Below are 18,958 nucleotides of genomic sequence, written 5' to 3' on the forward strand. Positions count from 1 at the left end.
TGGGTGTGGCTGCTGTATCAGCTAAACTGATGGAAACTATTGACACTCGTACACAAGGATTATTTTGTGTGTACATTTAAAGAAAAGAAACAGACACCTACAGTATAATCTCAGGTAGGGACTGACATGTTTAAAGTCTGTAATAATGAAATCACTCCAATGCAAACTCACCTTCTGGTTCTTTTCCACTGCGCTGTGATGACATGAAATCTATGATGTGAGAGGAGTGTGTGCGGGTGTGTGCTTGTGTTCCTGTGTGTGTGTGTCCATTCTGATTACCACAATGTCAAACAACTCCTGTGATCCCCCTCCTGCTGCCCACATAAGCAGGGTGTGTAAACAGGATGTCGACCTGAGCAACAGTCAACTATTTTAAACCACGGGTTTCTGCACAGATGCCAAACGTGCTTCATCTCTTCCCAGTCGGGGAGCGGTGGCTGGAGGTAGACTCAACAAAATGGATGAGTTCATAGGCTGGCTGTCTTAGAGACATCTCTAAGACAAAAGAGAGGTGCTGGGTGGTTTACCTCCCAAAACCTCACTAACAAAACTGGGTGACAAAAGGATTTGAAAAGTTGCACCTAGACTAAACAGATTTTTTTTCCAGATAAAAAAAGCTACTGTGTTTAAAAAAAGCAATATGCTTCAAGTGAAATAAGCTCAAGCTTCAGTAAAATATTTGTGATATTTCCACTGGCACAGGCTGTTTTTTTTTTTTTACTTTAATAATTATTTCCCCTTTTTTCGACATAGCAGCGTATCACTGTTCAATTTTCACCTCCATCTGTGTGATTATTAATCAGATCACACATCAATTGCCAGAACCAGCAAAGAAATTCAGCCTGTAATAAAACTGTCATGTGCTGTGGTATAAAGACAGATGTTGCCAGTTGTGTGATAACATAATTAAACTGTTCTGTGAGGGATTCCATAAAATTATTCAAATTGGACGAGCACTATCATTTTACCAATAACGCAATTTAGGGCAATATGCAGTGTCATAACACTGATGTTATCCACTCCGCCAGATTTTCCAATAAGTTGGAGCCGGTGCTTGGCCTCCTGTGACAATATGAACACTATACATGAAGATACCTGAGAGCCTCCTAGAGATGGAGGAGTGTGCACAGTGAGACTGTTGGGGGCTTTGTGGATGCACACTTGCACGGTGCAGGACTAAGATGACAAGGCTCAGGAAGGAAGCAGAAATTCAGTAGGATAATGCAATACAGCTATTGGTCAAAAAGCACCCAGAGCAAAGGAGCCTTTATCACACATGTCAAATATTCAGCACCGCACTGCACAGATATATAGAATTCTGTAGCAGAGAGAATACAGAGATACTGGCAGGAATTCAATTCAAAAGTGCGGCGATAAGGCTGCGTTGTTCTTGTGAAACACCATAACACTGTATGTATTTCAATCCAGGCATAGCACTCTCTCCCTCTTGCCCTCGGCTCAGCAGCGGCGTACATGCGATTAGCAGAGATCTGAGGCAGCAAATGCTCTCTGGCCTCCACTCTGACCTGGCGCTGTTAACTCTCTCAGTCTGACCATTAGCCCGCGATGTGGACGGGACGCCAAAAAACCAGCAGGCCCTGCACCGCCGGGCCTTAGCCTTTGGGCCTCTATTCTCTATGAGCATGTACATGTTTCTATGTGTATGCCATGTGTGTCTGTGTGAGTGTTCTGTAGTGAGGCTTATCATCTTGCACTTCCCCCTGAAGCTTGGCAGAAGCAGAGCTGGCCGACGCTGGCTGAGACGTGCATTTCTACCTTCTCAAGCCTCCACCGGGGACTGTGTAAGCCCTGCATTATGCAAACAAGAAGACCTGTGTCCGCTCAGCTCTTTCTGTGGCCACTGCGATGCGTGTCACTCTCTCCTCTCTGCACACGCAACATGACTGACACCGCAAACCACACGGGCAGAGGAGAATTAAGGATATATCCATAATTGGGTGATAAATAACAAAACCTTTCTTCATGATACTGTCAGGAAGTATTTGTACAGTTCCACTTGATTAAAGGGGCTCGTCCAAGGGGCAGGATATTAATATCACAAGCATCAGTTCAACCAAGTATGGAGTGAAGGGAATGGATCACACAGTTAAAATGGGAGATGTTTTAAACGTAGAAATGCTGAATGTTACCACACATCACAGGAAATCTGTGCAGGGAGTCAAACAACAGCTTCAGAACAGACACAAAGTCCCAAACAACATTAATGTCACTCTGTGTTTACTTGACTACTACAGCTGCACAACACACAGTTCCTGTTGCGCAACCATTTAAATCACATATCACAAAACAGGTTATTGCAAAAGCTCAATGGTGCTATTTTTTTTTTTTTTTGTATTCTTTCTCCTCTCCTACAGTATCTTCATTTCCTCATGTGGATAACGTTAAAACCACAACTTCTGCAACACAAACAAAAACACAGATGCTCAGATTCTGGGGCAAACACATATAGCATGCTCTGAAAAAAATATCATATTCATGTTCTAAAAATAGGAGGTATATTCATATATTATGCAGAAGCACCGGCAAACAATTAAGCACTGCCTGGAAAACAACAAGATGCACATCAACAGTTACAAACACACCCAAACGTCCAGCTATTACAACACAACAGATATCATTGGAGTTCCTCAAACAGTGAACTCGGAGGACAGGAGGCTTTTGTTTTTTTTTAATTCTCAGCTCTTAACAAACAGTATTTGACTTACTAATAGAGATGCTTAAATCAAGCTTATGGTCCACTTCCCCCAAATCTGACTAGTCTACAAGATGAATTCCCCTGTCAGAATCAAGATGATCAAACAGATTACAATTATTTCATCCCCCATCTTTATTAATGAGCACTGTCTTTCATAGTTATGTTCCCTAATAAGAATAAATGATATGCCACTGCCAGGTTTGTTGTTCCCGCTCACTCAGGGGACTCTCAGACATTTGAGTCTGAGAAGATTCTAGATTGATTTTTGCTTCACCTAAAGAGGTAATAGCATCTTGGATGTTTTGAGAAGAACAAAGGGTAAAAAAAAAAAAAAAAAAAGAAACCCTCAGTGTGTCAGTTAGAGCTGCATTAATGCGAGCTGCAAATAAAACTTAAAAGAAAAGACTGTGAAATGCCACAAAAGTAAAAAGTTATCAAGTAATTGAGCGAAGATCGTAATGCCCTGGGGACAATTAACATGGTTCATGGTGCATGAGTGAAAATCCCGGGTTAGTCTAATGGGAGAATAAAAAGACTGCCTGCCTGCCTTCCCAGTAACACTACCCTGGTAAGTAGCCTATCAAAGCCCAGTGTCAGGAGCTGAGAGTGAGACATCTCGTCCTCCGTCCACATCCACGCGCCATTTATCACACACAACAATTAATACACCTCCCTCTGTTTCAACTCCAACTGCAGGCCACAGAAATTAACCAGTGGATTTGTTCAAAAGGCATAAAGCAAAAAGCGTTTGCTATTTGTCGCAACAGAAAGCAGAGGGCAGAAAACGTGACTGTAATCCACTGAAATAGGAAAGAGAAAGTTGCTCGTTTTCCCTTCCTTTTAAATGCCAGGGCAGATCCTGGAGAGTAATAGCTCTTTCTGGATGACTAGAAAACAGGGACCATGCTTGGACGACTAGCTCTATTCTAGCAGGGGGGGCTTTATTTCCATCCCTTCTTGGTGTCAAGTGCACATCCATGACACTTTTCTCTCGCTCCCTCTCTCTCCCTCCCTCTCCCCTGCCTCACATTCATCAAAGTTGTAACCCTGTTGTCTTTGCAGAGCGAATCAGAATGTGCCCCTGGCAAAGAATGAAGGAAAAGTCAACAGGAATTAAGTTTCAGTGCAACTGTTTACTCAACTGTGGCCTGCAGTTATTGAAATTTTATCCATGGTTTTGTGTGACTACTGCAGTAATGAATTCAGTATGGCTGTGATTTTCTCACTGACGACATGCTCATTCTGTGCTGGAAAAAAAGATGGGTTGGAGGTGAGGTCTGGGAGCGGGGTCTGGAGCAGGGGGAGTCGGGGTGAGGAGCAGATCTGGAAAGGCCTTAAAGGCCTAACATTGAGACTGAGGAGCAGGAAGCACAGCGACATGTCCCTTCTACTTACTGGTTTGCTAACACTTCTTCTTTGGTGTTTATTCCAACACGCGCCCATTAATACCCTGCCAAATGCGATTAACAGATGCATCCTGTTCCCCAGCACACACACGACAACTAAAAATCACATTTGGCCTGTATTGTTTGTTTGCTCCTCTACAAATTACTCACACATTGTTCTACTGTACAATTTAATAAGGGTAATGGGGAAATAATTAAAAGACATGACTAATCACAACGTAAAAGTAATCACTTGTGATGCCTGTGTAGGGCAAATAAATGATGTACATACTACGATGAAACATATACTGCACTGCCCTGCTGATCAGTTCACATGTCAATACAATATCTTTGCAAAATCTAATCAATCTTTTATACCTCATAGTAAAAAAACAGCACAATTGTGGATCGCAATATCAGATCATGTGATGTGATGATCTGATATCATGAAAGATGATGAATGATGATACTAAATTACTCCTTAGCTCTATACATTACAACACCATGTCCCCCATGCTGCAGCTTCCTGTTATATGCTGTAGCATTGTTGGCCCCCAGTGATGGATGTGCTGTGACAACAGACAGCGGCACGCAGCCTGTGCATCATCACCAAACAGCTCCTGACAACAACCCTGGTCGTCCTGTCGGATAGACCGAGATAGCAGAAGACACACTGATCTTTTCAATGTTGTTTCCTTAAACACACTGTCGTGTGCCACACATAATGCTGACACCAACAGAAAAAGCTTGTCTGTTTGCCTCAAGTCGGAGATGGTGAAAATGTTTTGGGCTTTGCTGACGCTAACGCCGGCGTGCACCTCCACATCTCATTGGCTAACACAGCAGACTGTGGCATTAGTTGTGAGTGTGAGGTGTGTTTACAATGAGCCAGAGGAAAATGCTGTCATCTCATTGGATGTCATGGTGTCTACACAATCCTGTAGCACCTACATACTTAAAATATGTCAGAACACCATTATAAATATTTCACCAAAATGCAGATGCTGCATGCTACGATAAACACGCTCATAACCAAACACAATCACACAGAGAGAGAGCACTTCCCCTTCTTTAAATATTCAAAGAGGGCCTCAATATACATAAATAATAATAATAATGTGTTTATGTACTAGATGTACTTTGAGATAAAATTAAATATTAAGGGGCACTTTCAGGGGGGGGATCGGGCCTGCTGTTGACATGGCTTAATAAAGTGAAGACAGGTGTGAAAGGGGGACTGGTCTACCTGGTGCTGTTGGAGATGCAGCAGGTCAGCTGCAGTCACCTCCATTGACGGCGTGGCGCTCTTGGGTCGTCCCTCCCTGGACCCGCCCTCCATGCTCGCTCCCCCATTTTGACTGGCTGGTCCATTGCTCATCGCCTCCGTCCCAGATTCTTGCATCATGACTTAAAAACCTGAGAGAAGACACAGAAAGAGAGAAAACAGGGACAGAGACGGAGAGAAACAGCTGTTAAAACACACAGCAATGAGGTCGCATTTCAACTCTGGGCCAAACTATAAACATCTGTCATATGCTTCCCACACAATTTCACTTTTATTGCAGGTTTCCCTGTTGGTTTGTGCTTCCCTGTGTCTTGTTTGTTTGCATGTAGCATATGCAATGAGGCAAACACACACGCACACGCTCTCACAGACTGCTTCTCCGCAGAGTAATGAACTGCTCCTTTGTTTTGTCTTTTCCGGTGCAGATCCTTTGCAGATGACAAGTCCTTACTGGGCTGGAGAAAAATGAGTATAGGACTCAGGTTTTGTTTGTGTTCTCCATTGTGGGGTATATGCAGCGGTGCGGTGGTGGGGTTGGGGTCCAGCACACATCGGAGAGGAACCCAACCTGAGTTGAGTGAGAGCAGAGGAGCCCAAGAAAACACTGGACCTCCAAAACAAAACACTTTCTATGGAAATGGATATATTTACTTGCATGGCTCCCAGAAGAACCACGGTAGAATGGCTTTTTAATGGGAAACAGGGCGACTAGGAGAGGCCTGCCAAAGGATCTCCATGAGAAACAGCCAATCTGAGGCCAAGCGAAAACAGTCAAATCCTTCAGGGGTGCTCAATTAACACCAAAATACAGGTCTGAATATAAATAAACCCCTTTGACTTGTTGGGAAAACGTATTTCATAACTTAGTCCTACTCCAAAGGAAAACAAACAAATATCAGCAGGCTTTGTTCTTTATGTAAAAATACGACAGTATAATCAGTGTTAAATGTGAATGCACTGTTATTTGCTTACATTTTTACATTCTCCGTTCTGCGTTTGGACACACAAAAGCCAGACAGACATGCCGCCTCGCCTACCCCCTTCTCCCTCCCTCCCACCTCCCCTCTGCCTTTCTGGGGATGAGTGTCAGTGACACCGGTGCATATCAGTGCCTGTATTCCTCAAATCAGTGGAATGATTTACAGCTATTGTGCGTTGGTCACAGGCCTCACTGGTGCACTGCGTCTAGCCTCCCAATTCCAGGGTGGTTAATGAAGCTGACCAAGTCGGGCAGAAGCGAATTAACTTGGCTGATTAATTATTTATATGAAGCAGAATAAATGCCTTTAAAACAGTGGGCCTCATCATGAAAGAAGGTGAAAATGGAACTAAATGCAGATTTATGGTGTTGCATTTAAGGCGTGTAATAGGAAGGCCAATACGAGTTAATATGTGCTCAACTACACGGACACACTGTCTCTGGAGATCCTGATCTAAACAAGATGCAGACTCACACCCAGACACCATGGGGACACACACTCAGGCTGACAGATAGGAAATTGAGGTTGACAAGTTGGCACGAAAGAATATTTACAGAGCATAGGTGAGATAATAATCTAGACAGGGGATTATTAAAAAATAAACAGCACTGTACGCAGCACTGGTCTCAGGGATAGTCTCTCAGGTCAGTATCATCGGTAGCAGTTGTTGGGTTACAGTGAGCTAAAACGGCACCAGAGCGAAAATCAAACCCAAAGTGCACCACGGTTTACATCTCCTCTCCTGTAGAAGCCCTCCTTGCAAGAAGCATAACCGAGTGAGTCATCTGACACTGTGGCCTGTGCCGGTTCAGTTGTGTGTCACTACGCCCCCACACTCAGGGGCCTGTCTGAGCAGCTTGGGCCCGGCCTACAGGCCCTGTTCTCTGGGCTGGGGCTAGGACCGCCCCCCCTGCACCCCCCCTCCCTCCAGACAGATGTTGACCCGGCTCACCCCTCCAGTCTGGCACAGGCTCCCTCCATAATGGGATTTTCTAAACAAGGAGTGAGCAAGAAGAATACTGTGGGATGGGATGGAGCCAGCCACAACTCCATCTACAGGCCCTTGCTTGCACCAACTCCCCTTCTGAGACACCAATTAGAAATGCACATTCTTGGGCGAAATTAAATGCCATTTGAAATAAACCATGTGCTGACGTTATTCACCCCCACTTATTTTTCAAATAAAAGACATTTTTCCACACACACAAAAAGGGGGTCTGCTTTCTTTTTTTCTCTCCCCAAAGCTACATAAAAGGGTAAAAGTAATGGCTATTATACATGCACTGTCATTCCATGCAAAATTTTCATAATTATAACGGAAAGGCGTAAATTTCCAAATGCATGGCATCTCCAAAAGTAATCAAGAGAATGAGCCGCAGGGCTATTTTAATGTATGCAAAACTAGTGACCCACAATAAAGGAGAGAATAGCTACAATGAATGCAAAGTAATGCGCGCATGCTTGGAACCGGCACTGATGAGGGGATGGCTAAAATTAACACCCAATTAATTTTCGAATTGACAAACAAATGAAACCCATAAATCTACTTTCTCATTAATTTTACCACAGAATAATTCAAAGCTGCAATATCATGAGCGAAAAAATTGGAGGAAAAAAGAAAATGGAAAATGGGCATTATCCATCATAAATATCAAGCAGATAGGAAAGAGCCTTATTAGAGAGTTGTGCTGATAACAATGTTAATCTGTGAAGCACTGAGGCAGGGACACCGTCATCAGCTGGGGCCCGGGTAACTCAGCCACGTGACTTGGCCTGCGTTTGTTTATCTATCTATTTATTTTCGTTGTGCTCAGGGGATAGCCTCGTCTGTGATGAGTCAAAAAGCTCCAAGTTTTTTCCATCCGTTCCATTTATACGACATGCACAAATTCAGCTGTAATTATGGGTCAAGTGTCCTGCTAAAAGGGGTGTAGTTACTGGGGTTACGAACATACGTACTCATGCTCCAAACAAAAACATTTCTATATATAAAAGGACAAAACAGAAGACATGAGAAAAAAAAGGTTATTAATAATGGAGCGCGTCCACTTTTTTTTTTTTTTTTTTTCTAAACTGGAAAAGTTTTTTCAAAGAAAGAATCAAAATAATGGAAATTCCAGGAGAGCAAAACAAGGCAACACCAGTTTGTAGAAAAAGAACTGGCAGTGCTGTTGATTATTAGATGCCTCTCTGTTCTTTGGGGCGAGTTGCTTGCAAAACAAAACAAGTGTTTGGAACAAACACTGGATAATAAAAAAGGTCAGGGTTTCTGTTTGTTTACAGTTTGTTTTGTTTTCCCTGCCTCAAATATGAGGAGTACAGTACAAACAAGAGTCTCATGTGTCTCCCACCTGACCAGACAGGTTGAAGGTTAAGAACAGCCGGCGGCCAGAGCTCATCAGTCCTGCTCCTGCTCGTCCCCCCTCCCTCCCCTCAGTGGAAACATAATGCCTGTCCCCCTGTCATGCTTGCCTAGAATTCAACAGCTCAAACAAGTCAGCAGTCGATTCAAGGTAGGGTCGGCCCGCGCAGCTGTGCTCTGACCCTTCTCCATGTTCTGTTTTTCTTTAATGCTCATGACAGTAAAGCCTCAGCGGCCACCTGCTTCGACTCACCGAGTTCTCACACAACCCTTGTTTACACAAGCACACAACAAAAGCACAACATTTCTTGGGTGGGAGATAAAGACACACAAAGGAGGAGACAATGGGGAGAGGTTCACTTTAGAGCTGTTTAGGTTCGGCTTGGTTGCTAGACTAGACAACACATCGGTGCGTACGTACCAAAGGTGCAACAACAGAATGCTTCTCAAGGTTTGTTAAGAGTCTTATGTTTTGCTGTATTTTGGCTCCTGATTCTAGGGAAAAGTCTAAAGACACAAGCTGTATGTTAAATAATCCATTATCACAGCCCGCATCACCGATAACAAACTACTCTGCGTCTCTTGGAAACAACAGACACAGAAATTGGGCTGGATCCAAGCAACCTTTCCAAAACTGTAGTCCCACGCCCTCCCTTGTATTCTCTGCAGAAAACAGGGACTTTTTTTTTTTTTTTGCAAATCAGAGCCACCTCAATCAATCGCCGATGCTCTTGCTGCAATCCTCTGGCCGCTTTTTCTCTGCTGAGAGGAACTAACGGCGTGGGATGACATACTGCCAAAAGAGACTTCACAGTCAGACCAAACAACCATGTAATCTTGTCAGGCACTTCAACCAAGTCGCAGATAAGCAAAGCATATCTCCGGACTACTGTGACAATATAGTACGGGCGCACCCCCCCCCCCCCCCCCCCCCCCCACCCACTCCCCTGCAAGTAACACCTCCATCGCAAAACCCCACATCTCTGCACCACGCAAGGCACAAGAGCATTTTCTAACTTCTTCCCAGGGACCTTGTTCGGGTTAGAAGTAGACCACTCACGCTGGCAAACAAAAGCAGCTGTTTGTTTAATAAGTGATTGCTGCCATGGCTACAGTAAACAGGAGGACCGGGGGTTTGTGTTTATGAACAAACACATCTCCTTGCAGGAGCCATTTAATATTAACCAGGTGGAATGATCAGGCGATTTCCTAGGTGACACTAGGGGCAGGCAGAGTGTAAACAGGTTCTGGGAGGAGGGGAGAAAAGAGGCGGGGTGTGGGGTGTGGGGGGTTTCAGGCTTTGGGGAATCAAGGTCGATGCAAATGCAGCGTCTCCTAGAATAAACAGCAAAGCAGAAGTCAAGATAAACAAAAAGTCATTCTTTTCCTGACATTTGAAGACGCATTAAGTTGGTGTGTTGCAGCTGCCAGCGAGCCACGATGAATGAGAACAAGATGGGCAGGGTGGGGGTGGGGGTGGGAGGTGGGCAGTGGTGGTGGTAGTGGGGGCAGAACAGCAAGGTGGTCTCCTATGGAAGCGCATCATTGTCAAGCAAAGCAACCAAGTGTTTCTTCCAGACCCAACAAACAGTGGCTCTTCACAACAGCACAGCAAGGAACTTGTAAAAACATGTTAAACATTTACCTTATTCAATTATTCAGTAACTGGGTTCGTGGAAATAACAAAGGATGTCTGAGGGCTCCAAGAGCTGGCACTCACAACATCAGGGTATGGTAGTGGAAAAACAACGACAAAAAAAAAAAAAAAAAAAAAAAAAAAACGGGATTAGGTGAAATTGAACAGACAGAAGTGTTTTCTATCGTAGATCAAAGTGCAAGGATTTGATTACTTCATTTTTGTGATCATGACTTTCTCCATTTGCTGGATCAAACATTTCATTGTCCAAAAAGATTGAGTAGCGATTGAAAATAACAAGGTAGGTGCTGTAGTGTGGGGACTTCTGAGCTGCATGTCACCTTGACTATGAATTTTTCATGCATACAACAACATGCCATCTGCTGAGCTGAAGTCATCCACTGAGGCTTCCTTACCCAGAATCCATAGTTTTCTGCCTCCACTTCCCCCACTGGTTTCATTTAGCTCTTTAAAAAAAACAGTTACCCCCCACATGAGAAAGGCATAAAATATGAGCAAGGTGCAAAACACATATTTATAACACATTGTGACGACTGTTCCCGAGCATGAAATCTAGATCCAAACCTATTACTACACCACGTGTGGAGGGGAAAGGGGCTCGACATCTTTGCGGCGGAGAGTACGATGATTCATATGAATATCAGCCTATTATCACGCTACAAGCTCAAATAAATTATCAATAAGACGGGTGCTGGAAGGCAGACTCCAATGGAGAAGCTGAGTAGATCCATAATTTCAGAAAATATACAAACCAGTTTGTCTCCTTTGCGTGGAGCCATCCGAGAGGCACCTCAGAGTAAAGGCCTGCTGTGCACAGACAATGACGGAATGTGCCAAAGTAAGGCAGGCCACGGTATTTTTAGTACAACTAGGGCCGATAGAGACTAAGTAAATAGAGAAGTCTAATGAGTTTAAATCTGGTTGTACATGAATGGAATAGTAATTCTGGGATGTGGAGCCTCTTTTAGGAGTGGTTCGCCACACATTTTCTCAGCGACTCTCCTTCATTTGACTTTGATAATCTCACACACATGTGGCTCATGCCCATTAACACTACACCGAGAGGACAGACACCAGGAGACGGAGGGGAGGCCTCTTTTCCTGACCACAGGTTCGATGCCGAGGAGAGGAGAAGGCATCGCTCCCCCTCAAGCTCATCTTACCAATTAGACCTGTCATATGGGCACACCCAGAGAAAAACACAACTTCAATCTATCAGCATCCTGAGGGAGCTGAAAAAGCTCTTATTGTTTTAACATTACTTAAAGCGTGTCATATATTTTTAATCATTTCTACTGGAATTCATGTAAGGGCTGCTCCCAGGGGAATGGCAATGCAAAGGAAATGTGTCAGATGCATTTTCCTGGGAAAACCAAGGTTAGCCTTAACGAACTTGTCTAATTAATATTGTGCGCTAACGCAAAGAGAGAGGACAATATTATTAGAACTGCTGTCTTCTGAGGGGGTGTCAGCTCACCAGAGTGCACGCTTCCTCTGTGAGCTGACAACATTTTTTATTTCCTTACTTTTTTGGAGGGGGGGGGTGAGAAAAAGCTTTGTAGTTCTGTGGTAAACCGCAGCTCTACACACAAGGCCACTAATTGTTGTTGAGTAAGTCATCAAGTGTGGTATTGTATTATATGGTATCAAGTATTATGGTACATCTTCTCACTGTTAACATGCACGATAACTGGAGCAAACGGTAGAGTATATTTTTGGGCTTTTTCATGCCTTTATTTGATAGTACAGTTGAGAGAGACAGGGGGAGAGAGGGGGAATGACACGCAGGAAAGGGCTGCCCGATGCGGGATTCGAACCGGGGCCACCTGCGCCACTCGGCGCCACACAACCCCTGCTATTTAAATGCATCTTAGTGCTAGTAAATGTTTCACTGCAGACAAAAACACACAGCAGGTGTAGGTCTCCCACTTCTTTTGTTTAGAGTTACTCAGAGTGAGATTAAGTTAAGCTATTGATTCTCCGGACAGTCATTAACCTTTACACACAAACAATGGCATGGTAATGCAATGGGCTATTTTATTTCAGTGGTGTCCTGCAAAAAACTGTCGCTGCTTAACAATTTACTGATATTGGTTTGATATCAGGCATCTGATTCACTGCCACTGTGACAGTGATGGGAGTGGTCTTACCCAGTGACCCCCTCCTGCTGCCTGCGAAGGAGCAATTCTTCCTCGATATGATACCGGGGTCGTTCAAGCCGAAGAAGCATGTTATTATTTTAAAAGCCCCCAGCCTCCCTGAGAGAGGACAGAGAGGGTTAAAAAGGAAGGGGGTCTGTGCCTTCCATTAAGCAGTTAAACTGAAGATAAAGGGCGAAGGGCTAAACACCAAAAGACCTTACATGAATTTCTGCGTTTTAATGGAATCAGGTTTTAACAACTCTTTTTTGTTAAATACAGCCCGTGTCAGGAGGATGCGTCCCACTCATAAAGCAGCACAATGACAATGTACAGTGGCACTAATACAAGGACATAGTTCATCATGACATTTTCTGCAATTCCCAACTGATTAGGGTCATTATGTTGGAGGCCTGATTTATGTTGTCATTTCCTCTCACCGATCCTGCATCAATGAATCTTAATGAATTGGTAAATAAGGGTGAAGATTACACTGTGTGACACTGCAACATTTCTCACCCTCAACGGCCGAGATTTATGTAGCCAATTAGAGACTAACAGAGAAAATTGGCTGGCAGAAAAATAATATTCTTTATGGGGCAAAATGGAGGGAGCATTCTCAGTGAAGGGCAATTGTACTGTCAGTGTTAAAGTCCATAAACCACCCCCTCCCCTTAACACACCTTCAAAATGCAAAGGGAAGTCGGACTCTGTAAGAAGGGGACACAGGAGAAAAGGGGAGGGGGCAAGTTTAGACCACTGCAAGGCTATACGTTCACGTTCAAGTCCTTAACATTCACCATGGCCCATCACACGTGTTTGATCAGTATAAATACACCCCTGTATGACAAACATGTTTACCTTCTCACTGCAAACATCACACAATCAGACGCCACGAGGTGCTGCTTCTCTAATGAAGACACAGGAGCTTTTATCAAGGCCGGCCGTGTCCCTCTGTCAGAAATATGCCTCTTTTATACAGACATCAAAAAGCATTTGTACAAAGAAAAGAAGCCAAATTATTTGCTCTAAACATACAATAAGGCCGCATTTTTCAATTAGTTTTTTGTGAAGGGGTAAAAATTCTTAGTTAAATCGCACATCCCAATGCCCTTCATCTTTTTTTCAAAGGAGGGATATCAAAATGCAATCACCTCTTTGAAGATATCTCTGATCAACACATAGCAGAGGACATATACAATATGATGAGGGGGTCTTTAACTATTTCCAGGTACATCGTTATTACAGCCACGATAGATTTTTATTTCTCAGATGCAGATTAAGGAATGCTGAAGATGATTATGGCGAGAGGAAAAAACTGTTTTTGTGTATCACTACAAAGCACGAATAGCTTGCCAGCTTATTAATACCAAGTTCTTAAAAGAGCACTTAGAGTTATAATGAGAGCCTTTATGTATTACATATTGTGACTAGATTTAGTGTGAGGCAGCGGCTCTCCACATCAAACAAACTGGCCTGCTATTAGGCACAGGGGCTGAGGGATGCTGTGTGAAAAGGAGTGGAAAATTAAAGCTGAAGCAACGCAGGAAAGGGCTTAATTTACTGGCATGTACAGTATGCAAATGAGATTACTCTCAGCTTAACTGCATCATTTATGTCCATAATAACAGCATCATCATTACAGGGCTCAAATTAAATTACACTGTAATTAGCATATCAAAGTGATTGGTTAAAGTTTAAAACAAATACCCAATTTTGTTAATGAACATCTGTAATCACCATGTAGACTCTCAGTGAAAACATCCAAAACAAATATGTGTTTTGGAGTAGGGGTGGAAAATCCCTCGCGAACGACATGTCTGTCTGTCTTTGTATGTGTGTGTGTGTGTGCAGATGTGCGCATGTGCGCATGTGTGCATGTGAGCGTGTGCATGTATGTGTGTGTGTATTGTAGTGATGGTGGTAGGATGGGGGGTGTTTTACCTGGAGAGCTACACACACTCAGGATATATTTCCCAAACTCCAGGAGATCAAAGATCCAATTTCCCACACTTGCCACTTCAGGAGCTCATCAATAAAATACTAATCACTTCACGGCTGATTCTGAGAATGGAGCCGCAGCCAAAGGCTTAGGGAGACTTCCATATCACACAAAAACACCTCCGACTCTGACTGTCTTGACTGTTGTTGAATGTGCACAGACGCACATATAATTTGCAGTCAGGTTTATCCAATAGCTGTCCTGCCTTTTTCCCTGATAAACATGGTGAGTTTTAACATCTCGCACCGCAGCTCAGAGAGCCCTTCCTCAGACCTCTGACAGAGATCACACACACCTCATGTCATGTGCATACGAATGAAAGTCAGTCCTTTTGATCTTTCAACTTCTATCGTCCACCTATTATTGATATATTTCACATTTTATGATGGACTTTTTGTTCTTTTGCAAAACGTCTCGACGAACAGCGTTTGTTTTCCACCACTCCACCATCATCACCAGCTTTACTCTATTTTTTTCCCCCCCTTTGCTAATTATTAACAAAAAAGAAAAAGGCTGCAGCTCGTGGTGTACATTATCAGAAATGCACTCGTCAAATTTTAAAGAAGTGGCATCTTATTTTATTCATTAAGAAATCCATTAAAAGGCCTTATTTCTTGCAAGTATGTAAAAGATGTGCCTTTCAAGGTAGAGCGAGGGCAAATCCACTCCATCAGCTAATGACGGCACTCATTACACAGAGAAGCTGGCTAATGAAGGCGCGGTGGCCGGCCGATCCCCTCACCCAGCATAAAGCCCTATGAAATGCTAATATCTCACTTCTAATTAAAGGATACTAAGTCCAAATGCACCTTCACGGCTAGTAGCTGGCAACATAAATTTTATTTTTCAACACTAGACTACACCCAGAGATGTGCCTGAGCAACATTCCATTAATTCATATTTAATACCCCCACTAGTCCTGCGTTTGCCTCCCTATCTGCCTCTCCTTCTCTCCCCACTCTGCTTTATATTGTGAGTAGGCACATCATTATGCTTTCTAAGAGTACTTCTTTTTTTTTTATATATTTTGCTTTTTTTGTTGGTGCACGCATTACTTTAAAGTGCTTCCCGAATAAAACCACATATGCACACAACAGCCTGTATGTCTGTGTCACAGGGGAAAGGTCGAGGTGTGTGTGTGTGGGGGGGGGGGGGCAAAGAGGGAAAAAATGGAAAATCTGCCAGTATCACCCGTGCTGCACCTGTATACATTTAGTGTGTTTACACATCTTTGGCTGTAAATATGTTTACAAGGAAACCTGCTGCCCTTCTCAGAAACTGACCTTGAAGCCAGTAAACAAGCCTTTCACAAAGTTCATTACCGTCAAAGAGCGCAGAGCCTTTCTCTTCAGATGGGGAAAAAAAACAAAAGGTCAGAACCATTAGATCATCAACAAAATATAACTGCAATGGAGTGGAAATTATAGGTATAGGCCTGGGGGGATACTTAACCGTGTGTTAGTCTGAACTACGGGCAAAACTAAATGTGCAAAACAGGGTTTTATCATTGAAATTGTCAATCAATAGCTAATTATTTGACCACTTACTCACAGCTCCTTCTGTAACGACTCCTCGCAGTAACCAAAGTCACTGTGAGTCAGTCTCAGTATTTCGTCGGTGGCATTTTGCCAATCAGACGAAAACCCTGGGTCTCAAATCTTTTCCAGGAATTCAGAATAAGAGGCTGATTTTACAGTGAGTGTCTGTGCATATTCAACACAGTGACATTTTGACACCACAGCTTTAATTTAGCAACATCAGCACTACTGACGTAGCATTTTGTAAAGAAAAAAAAATCATGGGGAAAATATCATCAGCTCTATGTGTGCATCAGTCTGACATGAAGAATCTTTCAAAGTGCAGATTATTTAAAAAATAATGTTTTCTTTAACTTGTATTTATTCTTAAAATGTTAAAGTACAAATTGTTTTACATTAAGTGCATCATTTGCCAGAGGGGAGCAGTAAAATGCATGGATGTAAAGGTCAGTGTTAAGAACATATCACATGACGTCTGTTTGATCCCAGCCCAAGTATTTTCCCAAGGATTCTCTGGCTCTGTACTGTGTAAATCACGCAGTCTGACCTTCTACATTCCTCATGCTCTGTCCTCCCATTCATCCACAGGCACAGATAATACTGGGCAAATATCATAAACGTGAGGATTTTAGGATTGAGGTGAGGCTGCCATCATCCTCCACCAACTGGGAAAAAGAAAGCCCATGCATCTGAAAGAACCTTATTTCCACCTGCTTCCAGACTAACCTGCGGTGAGGTTGCCTGACCCTAATGCCTAATAGCCTATATACCGAAAATCCACGGAGGATACTCCAACATGATTGGCAATTTGAGTAACGTCCAGTTTGGAGATTTTGATGACATTTTACTTTGATTTGCTCGTGTACAACTACCCACTTCTGTTTGTTTTAAACAAACATCTTCCATGCACTTTCTAGGGTTCAATCTATCTGCATAAAGAAACAACACATTGGATCATATTTACAACAATAAACTTGAAACCATTTAAATAAAGAAGGCCCAGCCTCCAGAAGGCTACATTTCCTCTCCAGTATCCCAGGGTTTTCTGGTGGGATGATTTCATCCAAGTATCATAAAAGGTTTCTGAGCATTGCCAAAATGTTTCCAGTTCATATGCAACATGGACTTCAGGCCAGGGCGTGACCTGCAGCTGAACTGGCCTCCGCTCAGCCACAGGGAGGAGGACAACAGCCACTCCAAACACATCACCCCACCCCCTGATAAATAACTTAACACAGCAAACAGAGGCCCATCAGTCAGCCTATACATGGCTAACACCAGGACGGGGACAGAGATCGATGGAGAGATACAGACAAATAAAGAAAGACAGAAAGAAGACAAGGAGAGGAGGAGAGGAGAGGAGAGAGAGGTGGGGGTACATTGTGAGGGCATCTAACAGTGCAGAGTAGATAAATATCACACAGGAGCCTGAGCCAAGCAGCATGGAGGGCCAAGTGCTGTAAGGCTGTGAAAGCCAGGCTATTTTGCCGAGCTGTGACATTTGTTTCTTATTGTCTAAGTGGCAGCTGAAAGCGTCTCCCTGCGAGGGCCCCTCGGCTCTGCTCCGGGCCGCTTTGACAGGGAGGTAACCATATTAGGACGTATATGGTAAAGTAAACAATAACATAGTTGCAATGAGATGGAAATTTTTCAGCTAATGGTGTTTGTCATTCCTGTTTTCAGTGCACTGAGCAGCCCTGTGTTTTTTCTAGCCAGCCAGAGAGACTTTGTTTATGAAAACAACACAGGAGCCAAGGCTAAAACCAGAGCAAAAAAAGAGAGAAAAACTGTAAATAAATATCAGTTTAAAAAATGCCTCCACCTTCATTTGATTACATAAATAACCCCACATTTCAGCAGAAATACCATTTCCCGGGCCACGTCCACACTATGGCTGCTGAATTTGAAAACGCGTATTTTCCTCTCCAGTTCTGCTTTCCCCCTCCACACTGATCCACCATCTGCCACAGACACTGGACTTAGACAGGGAGCTGGTAAAAATCAATCATCAAGAAACTGAAATATAATGTCAATGAGAACATCCAAACACTGTTGTTGCCTCCACTGAAACACAACAGAAGTGATCTTGTGAAAAAGGCACATCAAATTCTCAGAGCTGCTGGGTGTTTCTAATATTGCCAAGATTCATATACACTTACAGTAAAACAGGTGAGGTGGTCATACCAGCGTTTAGAGCGAATGTCCAGTGAAATTACAGTAGAATCACCATTAACTTGTAGTGGGGGGAGTAAATTGGAATTTTTCACAATGAGTTAAACTTAAACAAAAAAAAAAAAAAATAGGGAGACTTTTGTTTTTGATCACATTTGCCACTTTTCCAGTATTGAGATGGGTTGTGACGCTGGTGCGTGTTGAATTTAAGATAAGATTTAACTGCAATTGTGTGAACCTAGCTCGGCAGCCTCTTAAACTCTGACTCAGTATATTCAAAACATTTTAACATTCAGAACAGAAAACGAGTGGGAGCCCAAATGTTAACAACACATGATGTGAATCAAAGCAGTGGGCAAACTTGTGGTTGAATGAAACAACAGAGATATTATTATTTAATTTTAAATACTTTAAAACTATAAAAGGGCAAAGACCTACATATACTGTATAGGACCGGGTACTGTAGGTTGCATGTTTCCGGTATTTCATCACAGACTTAGTCACTCTATATACGACATCACCTTTAGCTGCTGTCATGAGGAGCGAAGGAATGACGCATAACCACGGCTCATAACAAGCTGTCTGCACAGACCACCCATGGACTCTTTTACAGGACAGTCTCTCCATTTCTAACTAATTCCAACAACATGCTGAGCTATTTAAAAGAAATGCAGCACTCATTCTGCTTCAAGTTTCACTCGTCACTTCTTCTCCATCCTGTTC

General features: G+C 43.1%; 1 protein-coding gene across 7 annotated transcripts in view; it reads right to left on the reverse strand.

Moving 5' to 3' along the window:
• foxp1b (forkhead box P1b) overlaps positions 1–18,958 on the reverse strand; it is a 150,130-nt gene that overhangs the window by 75,757 nt on the left and 55,415 nt on the right. For all 7 annotated transcript variants that reach the window (XM_083971023.1, XM_083971027.1, XM_083971028.1 and 4 more), the window contains one exon: positions 5,348–5,517. In XM_083971023.1, the coding sequence (XP_083827149.1) occupies positions 5,348–5,506 (159 nt within the window). In that variant the 5' untranslated portion in view covers positions 5,507–5,517. The remainder of the gene's footprint in view (positions 1–5,347; positions 5,518–18,958) is intronic.

The sequence above is a fragment of the Trachurus trachurus genome (assembly GCF_905171665.1).
Source record: "Trachurus trachurus genome assembly, chromosome: 5".
Classification (NCBI taxonomy): Eukaryota; Metazoa; Chordata; class Actinopteri; order Carangiformes; family Carangidae; genus Trachurus; species Trachurus trachurus.